Source organism: Symphodus melops, assembly GCF_947650265.1.
Source record: "Symphodus melops genome assembly, chromosome: 13".
NCBI classification, from domain to species: domain Eukaryota; kingdom Metazoa; phylum Chordata; class Actinopteri; order Labriformes; family Labridae; genus Symphodus; species Symphodus melops.
The window spans coordinates 18,015,260-18,028,240 of NC_136703.1; the positions used below are offsets into that span (position 1 = coordinate 18,015,260).

Sequence of the window (12,981 nt, forward strand, 5' to 3'; positions counted from 1 at the left end):
TGTGTCTTCATTTTCTCAGTGTGTGTTTATGAGTTGCTCCTTTCGTAGACGATGGTCCCGGCCCTGCCTGTCACATCATCTCTGCATGGACGATTATGGATGGCCAATTATATTGCTTTTGTCATTAATTAATGAGGATAACGAGCTCACCCTGCTCCCCACAAAACCATGATGCTCCTCAGCTGGTGCTGAACAGGGAGATGGGTGCAGAGCAATGTGTGTGTGAGTGTTTGTATGAAAGACAGAGAGCGAGAAGAAAATCCAGAGGGCAGCCTAGGATTGAGTGAAGTAGTGTGTGCAAAAGGCTGCGCACAAAGATGATTGTTGACCTCAGGGCTTTGCATGTACACTTGTCCAGTGAGTTGAGGTGTGTTTGCGTGTATCTGTGTCTGTCTGTGTGTGTGTGTGAGTGTTTGCTCACCACCAGTCCTGCATCTGTGGGGGCCATTACAGAGATTAGGCAGTCCCGCAGTAACGGATGCCCCCGTTTGTCAGCTCGGATCCTCTGTCAAGACAACAAGCTAAAAGTGAAAGAGTGAGAGTGATGAGCATGGTGGTAGGAATAAGGGGGAGGGAGGGAGGAATATGAAGGCATGAAAGCAGGAGGAAAGAGGAGGAAAGAGGGGTTATGAAGAGGGAAGGCTGAAGTCCTACAACAAGACTGAAACGTCATGAGATCTATCTAAGACTACCTTTGAGAGATGATAAGCCACAGAAGCACTGATTAGGATATCTTAATCTTCAACAGTCCTGACTCTTGTCATCCAATGCTGTCTCTCCCTCCTACACCTCCGCCTCCTCCCACCAGACCCAGTTTGGCCTCTGCCACGCTGCCTTGGTCCACCATGCGTGGTGTCTTGTGGTGCCTTGTGGCGATGGGCAAAACGCTTTGCCCGACTGCCATGTTTTGAGGCTTTGCGGCCATATGAGCTCAAAAAAAAAAGCCCACAAAGCACAAACACACAGACACATACAAACAGACATCCCCCTTTCTCCCACCTCCTTTTAAAATCTGATTAACGAATGAAAAAGGCCCCTGCCCATCCCGCTGCACTTTCAGCAACGTCACCCCGAATCAAATGGCTCCTCAAAACCAACAGGCTCACCCGCTCATTGCTTGCGACAAGGCGGGGCTGGGAGGGATGAGGAAGTGTGATGTCATAGTGGAGCAATGAAGTTAAGGAGTCCATGGTTGACGGGTGCTTACAGTGTTACTGCTGGCGCAAAAACACTGATGCACCAGCACCTTTTTTCATCCTTCAAATCCTACACTCTTTATCAACCAGCTTAAACACACACACACACACACAGACACACACACACTTCACCCAAATGTTTTCCTCACTTTGCTTGTCCTAAACCTTCTTCCGCAAAAACGTTTTTGCTGCCACTTGACTTCTAAAGACAAAACCATGCTTCTGTGAGCAAATTTAATTCATAAAAACAGATCACATGTTTTTTTTAAAACCTCTCCGTAAGCATAATCAGAGCTGAAACATGTTCATTTTCCTCCCAGGCCCCTGTTGTTAACTCCAGCCAGTGTGCAGGCCTGGGAGTGTGTGTGAGATGGAGTGCTACAATGTGCATCAGACACATAGAGAGAACTTAATTAGAGAAAACAGCGCTGTCACATGCATTAGGGAGAGGTACACACTTAAGGGCATATGGTTTTAGTACTATACCATTGGGTTGGAAGAAAAGCACACAAACATACCTCAAAGCTCCGAGCCATGCTAATGAAATCACTCCATTTCTATCCTGCTGAGAGCAAACACAAATGTTTACAGACATCACACAGTCTGCCCGTACTGCTGCTCCTCACTGGTCTGGTAGTGCAAGAACACTCTTTTTAAAGACACTCTTAAATACAGACAATAGATGACAATAAGCAATAAGAATGCAATTATGGAAGTTCTTTGAAAATGTCGGATTCATTTTCCCTTATCACATGTAGTCTAAATATTATGTTATTGAAGCACTTATTCTTTTTTATCAGCAGCTTTTACACATCCTTTGGGAGCAAATATAAGGAAACTGATCAAAGACAGTAAAGTAAAGCCCGTTGAACTCACACATGACCTTAGATGTGCATGTAAAACACTGTAGCTTGTGGTAAAACATATATACTACTCTATTTTCTAAAGAGAGGCTCAGGCTACCGGGCACCAATACACCGTTTCAACCATGTGTATTTTATTTTTTATTAAACTATCTTTGGATCAGACTGCAAAAACAATGTTTTTGCAATGTGACATAATTATGTCACATATGTATGTAATGAACATTTGTGTGCAGTATCGCAAAAACAGAAAGGGGTGTGAAGTGATAGTGTAAGTTAAATAGTGTCCTATAAAACAATGAAGTTATCTAAATGATACTGAAATTGTTATATAAAAAATTAAGAGGACACTCTTTTCAGTCTAAAGTGTTTCATTTTTCTAAAAATGTTCTTATTGCATCCTTTTTCAAGTTCAAAATTGATTCACTTTTGTTCTGTGTGTGTTTTTAATTTGTGGCATCTTGACACATACTGTAAAAGTGTTTGTGCAGAGGCATGCCTCGGGCCTACTTAGGCATTGAACTGTTTGCTTTGTTGCTTAAAAAAACCGTGTGTGTTTGTTAAATTCTAACGGTATTGCCTAAAAGTATACTTTTTAATTTTTACATTATTTCAAACATTATTCTATTATTAACAATAATAAATGTGTTTTTTAAAAAGTTCCATATATCAAAACACCAAAAAATAGTAAGTTTTTTTATTTATCAAAATAAAAATGAGAATATGATCTCCCAAGTACCTTTAAGAGCCATCAAACAAAGCAACAAGTCACACAAAGTAACATCAACAAACATTTCTTTAAGATATTATTTTAGTACTCTATACAGTAGGTGCTCAATTAGGAAATGCAAAAAACACAGTCATTATGTATTTAACACTTCCTAAACCTTAAACATATTTGGTACTGACAAAGAACCTAATAATTAGTCATTTTATGTACACATCATCCACTGTTGGTAGGTCCAGATGACCCTTACCAGTGACTCAATTGAAAGTAAAGAAGAAGCCTACATACAAAGTGACAGACTGCCACCATGCATGCGGATGGACATAAAGACAATGTAGTGGTACAAGAAATCCTATAGTTCAGAAGCTCCTCAGAGGCCTTAAGGGGGGAGAGTGACCAGCCAGTCTGTGCAAAAAGGCAACCATCTCATTTATGGCAATTATGCTGTATGGGGACTGATGGAGCGAAGGGCCCGAGTCCTAACATCATCGGCAGCATTTGTCACATTTCATCCCCGCTGCCCTGAATGTCTCTTGGGGCCTCAGACAAGACATGTGTCATCAGAGGGCCAATTTAGGATGCCATGGGTGGCCTGTTGTTGTGACAAGCAGCTAAATTGTGAAAGAGAGACTGTGGTGGACCATTTAGTCACTTTTTGACTGGCATAAATAAACAAGACTGATGTGAATGTATGATAATATGCTGGCGTTATATTGTGTGCACTAAAAGTCACCTGTTGGATTACAAAAAAATATGTATATTGAGCTTGTTACAGGAGGATAGTAAAAAATGTAGGTTGTTTATCATTTAATAAGTCAACATATTGTACATGCTTTGAAGGATAAAAAAAAACCAATTTGCCTGCCACGTTTGGCAAATCATTAGAATAGCAGCTAAACTTGAGAAAGTATTGCGTTGACAGAGTTGGAATATTTTTTCCTGCCTCAGGTGTTAATTTTCTTTCTAAAAAAATGCACTTTTTATTTCTTTCTCTATTAATTTCAAATACAACATCCTATATTTATTCATAATGTACACAAACATCAGAAATTTAGTATCAACATTAATGTTGAGGCCAATAAAGATATAAAGGTAGAGAGTGATTATCTCTGTCAGTTTTCAGGTAAATGTGGATGCAATCTTACAGATAAATATGTATTTATGGATATAAATACCCCCTCACTACAACCTTCTCAACAATTAAATATTTCTTGTACTTCCATTCATTCAACAGACAGAACCTGAACTGTCCCTGTGACTTTTACTGATGAAGTGGAGCAAGGAGACAGGAGTTGAAATCGTGTTAATAGCTGTCCACAGTCTAAGAGCCCGCCAAGGAAGCTTGCAATCACCCAAATCCCCAGAGACAGGTCCTGGGTGCCCCGGGCGGCTCTTGCGCCTTCCCCTCAGCGCCACCGACCCTGCTGCGTGCCAAACAGGCCCCACCAGCCTATGTGAGCGCCCGGCTCTGCATATCAGGAGCTTCTCGTGCAAGAAAACAAAGTTACACAATTTTAATATAGAAATAAAAAGCTTAGGAGGCCTCTGCTGGATTCTTGTTTTACGCATTTGTCCACGGCAATAATTTATGGTAAAGTAACAATAGTAATTTTAAGATCAACTTTTAACCTTCTACGTTCAAAGTGGATTTCTTTTTTTGTAAGTGTTAAACTAAAATACATGCTTTTTTTTTTTTTTTTTTAAAGGAAAAGGAAATATATTATTCATCGGTGTATTGTGTTGTTTATGGAATTGTGGGTGGCATTTTCAGATTTGTCATCAAATTATTTCTAATTTGATCTGAAGTTAGTTCATGTTTAAAGCTGTGGTGAAATGGATTCGGAAATGAGGCAACGTGGGTCCAAGCATAGATATGTGTTTTAATTATAAAGACATATAAACAATATATGAAATCCATGTTGCAACACAACCAGAACGCTTCTTCAATGTATAGGCTGTAAGTTAAATAGCCTGTTAGTATCGCCGGAGTTTACACAGTTGTACAATACAATCATGTGAGATGTGCAATAACTTCAAATAAAAAATAAAGAAACTTATCAACACATCGGTAAATTATTAGCCTGCATACATCAGCCAAACATCACATTTGCCCCACACAGTATCAGTAGTCAGTCAAGGGAATTCCTGTCATAATTAAATCTGGAAGTCGAGATCGCACCACTTGGAGTTTCTTCTTTTCATGTTGTTGGATGTTGCATAGATTACAAAAATCAGCTGATAGCTAGAACAGATAATTTGGAGATGGCCTGTAAAGTTCAAGCGACAAAGTGACTTATCAGAAGGCCTTAACGGTTTGTTTTTTAGTAGCGTTTGTTAAATCTGGATGACACATACGCAGTATATTTATTCTTACTGTAAGATTACGCATCAGACTAAACTTGTTTTAATTTTGACAATGATTTTAAAAGAACTACAGTGGGAGAGAGACCAACATGGGTGCATTAAAGGTTAAAAAGTTCAAGAAAGAGAGAGAAAGCGAATCAAGGCTTGTCGTTACAGTGTTTGAAGAGGGTCGACGGTGTCCCGGAGTAGGTGGTGCACTTTTCGGCGCAGGTGGCGAGCGCAGAGCCCGAGAACGGGTAGACGGCAGCCTGTCCAAAGGGCGCCAGGGCGGTTGGGATGGGTGAAGTTATGGTCTGTCCCTGGTTCAGATAAGCCACCAGCCGCCTCATCTCCTCCAGAGCCTGGGCCTGCATGAGGATATAGTTCTTGGCCAGGAGGAGAGTGGCTATTTTGGAGAGTTTTCTCACCGAGGGGCTGTGGGCGTATGGGATAACGGAGCGAAGGCCATCCAGCGCGTCGTTCAGGTCGTGCATCCTCCTCCTCTCCCTGGCGTTGATGCTCAGCCGCAGGGATCGCTGCTCTTTGGACTTCTTGGCAAGAGGCCCCCCGGGCTTGTCGTCCCCAAATGGTGACCCCCTCTTTCGGGATTCCAGCGAGTCAAAGCCGTCCTCGTCGTCGCTTGTGTGCTCCCCGCCGCTCTCGTTGGACTTTGTGGTCTGCCCAGAGAGGAAATCAGTGGCCGGTGTCAGGGGGAACCGGCCGGGGCTTCCAGCACCATGGCCAGCGCCGAAGCCGAAGGCTGATTGGCCGTAGCGCTGCGTCAGGTCGAGGAGCGCGTCGTTGCTGATGGACTTGAGCAGGTTCTCTTCGCTGGCATTCATTTTCTCTTCCAGAAAAAGTCTACTCTTCCGTTTCCCCCTCTCTTTTGTTTGGAAACTGTAGCTTGTACTCACACAGTTCTCTCCAAGAGTTGCTGTTTTCTAGGAGTTGCTCTCTCCCCTCACTCGTTTCCTCAGTGAGCGCAGTGACTCTTCAAGAAGGAGGCTGTGAGTCTGAAGCTGAGCCTCTACATGCATTCACCTCCTCTGTACTCTGCGCTCCCCCCTTGTTGCGCGCATAGCCCACGTTCAACAACACAAGTCTAATTGTGCTCGAGGAGATGCGGAGCGCTTGTTCCCCCCCTTACACGGTCGGTTTCTCCTCTCGCGCGTGAGTCTTGCCCTCCCTCGCCTTGGGCAGATTGTGACTCGCGCTCTGCCCTGCTCGCAAGTTAGTAGGAGCACGGGACCCGCCGGGGATTATCAGCCCGTCCAATCAGGGGGGCGTTTTAATTAACTCGGGAAGAGTGCAAGTCTGCTCCCACTTTCGATCATAATGTGATAATTGCAGCACAACCTGACACACGGTAGTACTGCTGCTACTGTCCACTGTTCTGTTATATACCCTAATTAATCCCGTTTTTAAACACCAAATTCACCCGTTAGGACAACATGTCCTTTACATTTTGCTTTAGAATCCATAACACGAGCAAAAGCCAAACATGCAAACATGTGAAAGCACTCACCTGGCAGTAAAATATGTCTTTGTCATAAAGAAAAGAGAAGTTAAGAGAGCACAAGAACACTGACTGAGCATACGAGTTTGTGAGGTTTGGTTTTGTTGTTTCAGATTAATCCACTATTTTTGTACTTGTTTTTTCTTTCTTTTTTTTCCCTTTTTTTTTTTTTTTTTACTTTGGATTTGTGTATTTAGACAGCTGTGACAGACAGGATGAAGTGAGTGTGACAACCATGCTGGGTGTGTGTTAGGTTTTGGCTTCACTTGAAGCCTGCCTTGAATAGATCACGAGACACTTAGGTCATGCAGGAAGTGTCGCTTAACGTCACTCACCTTGCACACCAAAGCAGAGTCGGAGTCGAGCTATGCAGTTCATGATGCCAATGCCATCCCCTATGTAGGCCGCATACGTGCAAGTCAGGGTTTAATAGCTGCAAGTTGGCCTGTGTCTTTCACATCTCATGAGAACTTTATGCTGCTATTTAATTGTTACATATATTTTAGACATTGCACAAGACACATTAGATACCCTGAAGCCCAAGGCAAAGACGTCATTGTGTAAATAATGCTGAATAAACCCTTAAACTAAGTCAATGTTTTAGAAGAAACTTCTTGAAGTTTGAGAGAATTGTCTATTGAACAGGCGAGGTATGGGGGAAAAACACTGTCTGAAGATAAAAGGTCTCATTAGGCTAAGAAACAGGTGTCCCAAGTTGAAACTTGAAATTGAAGGTAATGCTGCCACTCAGTGTACAATATGCCACATTACACAGAAAAAGTTTAATGGCGTGATCCGCTACTGAAATACACTGTACATCTGGTTCTAAACTAATGGGGAATTATGAGGTAATGGTGCCACTCAGTGGAGGGAAAGCCGAATTGTAACCCTGTAGACCAATAAACCCTTTTGAGAAGGTTTGATTGGTGAACAAGTATACATAAAGGTGATTTGTCAAGTGTATTTGACATTCATTTCAATATTTTACAATTACTGGGCTTGATAATGTGAGATTTGAACGATTGTAAACTAAATAACAAGGAAATTGTTGCAGAAAGCTACAAAGTAGTAAAATAAGACAGAAAGTAACATAATTCTGATGTTATTATTAGTGAACAAAAACATCTGTTCTGAAATTGACACATCAAATTTCAAATATTGATCAACCTATTAATTATCTGTGAGTTTACTCTGCCAAGACAGTGCTCTTGAAGAATTAATGAGCTGAGGTGGAATTCAGTGGACCATAATATTTCTTTCAATTGGTGACATTAGTTGTTTTCTAGTTCTAAATGATTTCCACATCAAGGAGTCCGCCTTTGTTTGAGGTACAATTAAAATGTGTTTCAAGAGGGGAACAAACATTTTTTATTATATAATTTAAGACTGCAAGCAGGTCGTTCTGAGATTTTGTAGATAGCTATACTGTTTACATTGAACTTGCTTATCGACAGTAAGTAATAAAGCTCAGGGGTAACCTGAAACTGAAGCAGCTATAATTTACACCATGGTTTTTCATTGACATGAGTAACAAGCTACTCAAAAAATCAACCCAGAAAAAAAAACACAGCTTTAATACCACCTCTGACGTTCACAAGTCACTTCTGAAAACATGTGTGAAGACTTTGCTTACCTGAATAATGATCTTTTCTGTGACAGCCACATGAGGAAATACAATAGGCTACTTTGGCCAGAAGATGGCAGAAAAGCCCACGAGTTGACAAATATAAAACCTGTAAGAACACATACAGAGTATGTATATCAGTCTATTAAAAATAATTTGGTACTCTGTTGGTTTGTTTTTGTGTATATCTTACAGTGTTCATTATATCTAGTTATCTTAATAGACTACAATATTCTTGTTTATTTTGCTATGACACAATGACGAAAGCTATTCATTAACCACATGCATACAAAGGAAAGGATTGAGAAAGAGATAGAACAATGCTGATTCATTTGAACTAATTATCTACAGTAAGATAAGTAGGCATTGATGGTGAGAATGGTATAGGCTGAATTTTCACTCTTCAATCCTCTGGGATCACATGCCCTAGTGTTCAAGTGTCAGTACTACACAGAGCCATCACCTATGCCCATGAGGAATGAGCACTGAAAGCTTCTGATTCACAGAGATGCAAAAAAAAAAAAAGCAAAAGTGTCAACACACCAACTAATAATACTTGATGCTTTTACAGTCTGTGCTGCAGCTCTATATCACCATGGCAACTGCACAGCTCAGCTGCCTGAACAATGGTCGCATATACAGCATTCTGTTGTGAGTCTGTGTACAGCTGTGTTGCAGTAGCAAAGATGGACCACTATGGGGCAGGAAAGTATTCTGTATTGCAGAGAACATGGACACGGTGGGCTGTCATATTTGTCAGGAACAATGCATGTGTGCAGCAGTACAAGTGTGTGTATAAATCCATGGCTGCAATTGTGTAGTGGTAAGCATCCAAAGGCCTACAGTGCTTTGTTAAATGGTCCAGGTATTGTGTTAATTTGTGGTTTGTCCTGTTGACACAGTGGCGTGAGAGAGTGCGCTTTTTTAAGGTTTAACTGAGGATATTTAAAAATAAATGTATTAGTATTATGATGTTGGGCCATACAGTTAAATAAAATGATGGTTATTTTCTCCAGGCTAAATGTTATATCCTAATTTTAAGACCCACTCTCTCTAACACACACACAAACAGATTAATGCACGCACACACACATCAAAGTGCTGCTCTGAGTAAAGATGGAACAGGCTCCTTTGATCTCTCCCTGCCGGCTCTGATTAATGTGTGGATTTACAGTGCAGACCTACAGGGACCTGGCAGCCATGACAGCCCTCTGCTGCACTGGAATCTAGTTTTTTTTCCCCCCTAGCAGCCAATCACATCTCTTGATCTTATTCAATGCTCCAATCATGAAGCTTTTCACACAGGCACTCACAAAACAACAAAACAAACCCAAGTCTTGCACTCATTCAACCTTAAGCGCCCAACACAAAGTCTCCAAAATCCCACCGCTGTCACAAATCACAGCGCAGCATTCACTGTGTCTATCCAATCAGAGAGACTTCACAACGTTCCCCCAATCCAAACCCTCTGCTTTATCTAAGAAGAGACTGAAAGTTAGATGAGATGGATGTAGTTGGGTGAAGTAGATGTTTAATTCAGCCGGTCTTGGCAGACACTTGCAATGGTGGGTACAGTGTTGGTTTTTGGTGGGAGGTTTGCTGTTGACAACAGAGAAAATGTTTGGACATTTTTTCATCAAGCATCAAAGAAAGTGTTTGCACGGCACACATTACACAATGTACTTTGTGAATTGCACATTGCACCCACACTTCATCGCTAGCCAAGCTGAAATAAGTCAACAATGTACCCTCTCTTTTCTCGTCTTACCCTAAACCTCTCTCTGAGTCATATTTTCCCTCGCTTTTTATCTTTTGCTCACCATTTTTTTCGCCTTTATACTGCAGTGCTATGCAGATTTTCACAGGGTGGAGGTATGGTTGAGATAGGCGGGGTACCATGAATAATTGTTGAAGATATTTTTACTCTGACCCACTTTAGAGTCGCTTTGGCCCCCCTTAAAGGTGCCGCAGCCCTCCGCTGTCTTTCGTCAACAGAATGTTAAAATGAACAGTGAGTTTTGTGATCTTCAACACACAGTGATTCTCTACTAACACAGACGATATGTTACAAACCAATATTATGACTTAACAAGAAAGCATAATCTTCTTACCTGTATTAGCCACAAATTCTTCAAAAACACAAATGGTCACCCTCTAGTATTGCCATGTCACTCCTTGACAATATGTTTTAAATTGTGGAACGGTACATGAAATGCACAAGTTAAATGTCAAAAATAACTTTGCAGCCTTATAAAATAGAAGTATTTGACCCTTAAACATAAATCTACAATAGGTCTGCATGTTTTATAATGACAGCAGATAAAATGATACAAGTGTTGAAATCAATATATATGTATGTGTGTGTATACATATATAGAATATGTATATATATATTTAGGTATGCATGCAGATGTATATATAAACATATATACACATGTATGTATGTATGTATGTATGTATGTATGTATGTATGTATGTATGTATGTATGTATGTATGTATGTATGTATGCATACTATCTATCAAGAGTTGAATAATTTTCAATTAAACAGCACTGAAAGTCAGTGAGAGTATCCACAGGCTAACAAATGGCAAGTCCACTGACCCTTGTGAACTTACCTGGCAGATCCCAAGTGCCCTCAGAGTCCTTAATGTATTTTAGTGTAAAGATTGCAGTTGGGTTTGTAGGTCTATGGACAGAGTAGGGGGAAGCAATTATGTAAGGAAGATAGTATGACAATAGCAGAGGCAGATGGGTCAGATATATGTGATGTTGTATTAAACAGCTTCAACAGAACATTGCTTAAAGCGAACTTTGTTGAACAATTCCCAAGTGAGCTTATACTCATATTCACAGTTCTTATTCTTTCTTTATGAATGCTGGCAGTTACTTTGGTAACAAAAGCAGAGTGAAAAGAAGCAGGAGAAGGTACTGTTGGTGCTGTTTGTGTCAATGCCAGTTTAAGGAAGTTTCTAAATTAAAGATCTGTGGCTTGATTCTTTTTTATTTTCATGTCACAGGGGTATTTTGGCTTCATCTTGGTAAAGTGGGACGATACACCATCTATTTGTACACACAGTCTATGGGCCACATGATCCATAGACTGTACAAATATCTACATATTCTTTTATCTAGATATTTAGGGGCACAGCATTGTTGACTAACAGTTGGACACGTTATTGCTATATCAGGATGGCCAGCAACAGCCTGTTTCGAGATTTATCGATAGGAAGCTCGAGATGGCATTTCAAATATAATGACTAATACTGTTGTGGCTCATGATGCTTCTTTAGAAACCAATGCTTGATGTTACTGTGACTTTGACCATGTTTTTAAACTAGAAAAAAACAAACTCTTAAAAAACAGTACATCCTAAAGTTGGCTTTAAAAGATAAATCATTGATTGAACTAGTGGTGAGTGTGCACATGCCCCATGTACAAAGGTTCAGGTCCAGGTTCAACTACTGTTACTGCTAAACCGCAGTGTCTCTCACTGATTTCTGACCCTATCCACTGTCCTGTATCTACATAATATGTGTGTATGTATGTATGTGTGTGTGTGTGTGTGTGTGTGTGTATGTGTAGGTATGTATGTATGTATGTATGTGTATATACACACACACACACACACACACACACACGCACACTCACACATAATATGGAGATGAAGGCATAAATGCCATAAAGGCATAAAAAGCACCAAAATAAATCTTAAAAACATTTACATTTCAAACAGTCAGAAAAACACATTTATTCTTTATTCAGCTTTCACTGCTCTCTGAATGTGTTTAGGGACTCTATCACCAGTTAATGTAGGGCGACAGAACTTATTATTCTGTCGGTTCAAACTGTTCCCCCAAAAAGATTTTAAAATATCATTAGAAAAGGTTTTTGATAAATATTATGATTGTTTTAATTTCTTTGCTTTGGCTCTTTAATGCCACACTTAATGATAAGTGTACTTCCAGATTCCAGAAGAGTAAATAATCATTTGGCAGGGAACTTTCTATAGTTACATTGAGATAGATCCCTAACCTCAGACGTGACACTGACTCAAACTGAGACTCAACACTTGACTTGAACTTTTGTAACTTTTAAAAGCATCTCTCTGGGAAAATGGTTAAAGGGTAATATATTCTCTTTCAACACTGCACAAACACAACTGTTCAGAACAGATCAGTTATTTATGACATACTTTGTGCTGAACTTAGGTAGTCAAAACCCTGCAAAGCCTTACAAAAGATACTATCAGACAACAGAGTTTCAACACTTAACACATAACATTACGTTTTGGGAAACAGATTTGTGCTCGCAGGATTTCAAGACTTTGTCATTTCACTGTGATTGACCTGAATTGATTGTGTTCTGCTACTTTAGCTGTCTACAGTAGCAGATCGTCTTATTTGTTTCTTTCTGCTATGACTTTATGACATTTTTTTACTGCCAAAACTTTTACAATATATAATATACATATGAAATGCAAAAAAGGACACAGCATGGCTATAAAAGTGCCCTTATGTCAGTGATGTACAAATATATATAGATCTTTAGTTCATTGCAAATTTCCATCTCACTGCTTCTGTTATCTTGCCTTGTTCATCCCTTTCCCCCCTAGCTGTGTTATATGTCTCTTCTTTTGTCTCTCTGCGCTACAGTTTCACTTTACTCTCTTGCATGCGTGCCTCCCTCCACCTCTTCACTCATCCCTGTATA

The 12,981-nt window shown here is 40.3% G+C and overlaps 1 protein-coding gene across 1 annotated transcript; it reads right to left on the reverse strand.

Moving 5' to 3' along the window:
• Window positions 1-4,646: 4,646 nt before the first annotated feature.
• Window positions 4,647-6,504, reverse strand: bhlhe23 (basic helix-loop-helix family, member e23). The gene has a single exon (XM_079359981.1). The coding sequence runs from the start codon at window positions 5,969-5,971 to the stop codon at window positions 5,288-5,290; it is 684 nt and encodes a 227-aa protein (XP_079216107.1). The 5' UTR covers window positions 5,972-6,504; the 3' UTR covers window positions 4,647-5,287.
• Between the last annotated feature and the right edge of the window lie 6,477 nt (window positions 6,505-12,981).

Bases quoted from the DNA above. Each gene is read 5' to 3' on its own strand.
- bhlhe23 (XM_079359981.1), bottom strand. From the start codon at position 5,971: ATGAATGCCAGCGAAGAGAACCTGCTCAAGTCCATCAGCAACGACGCG.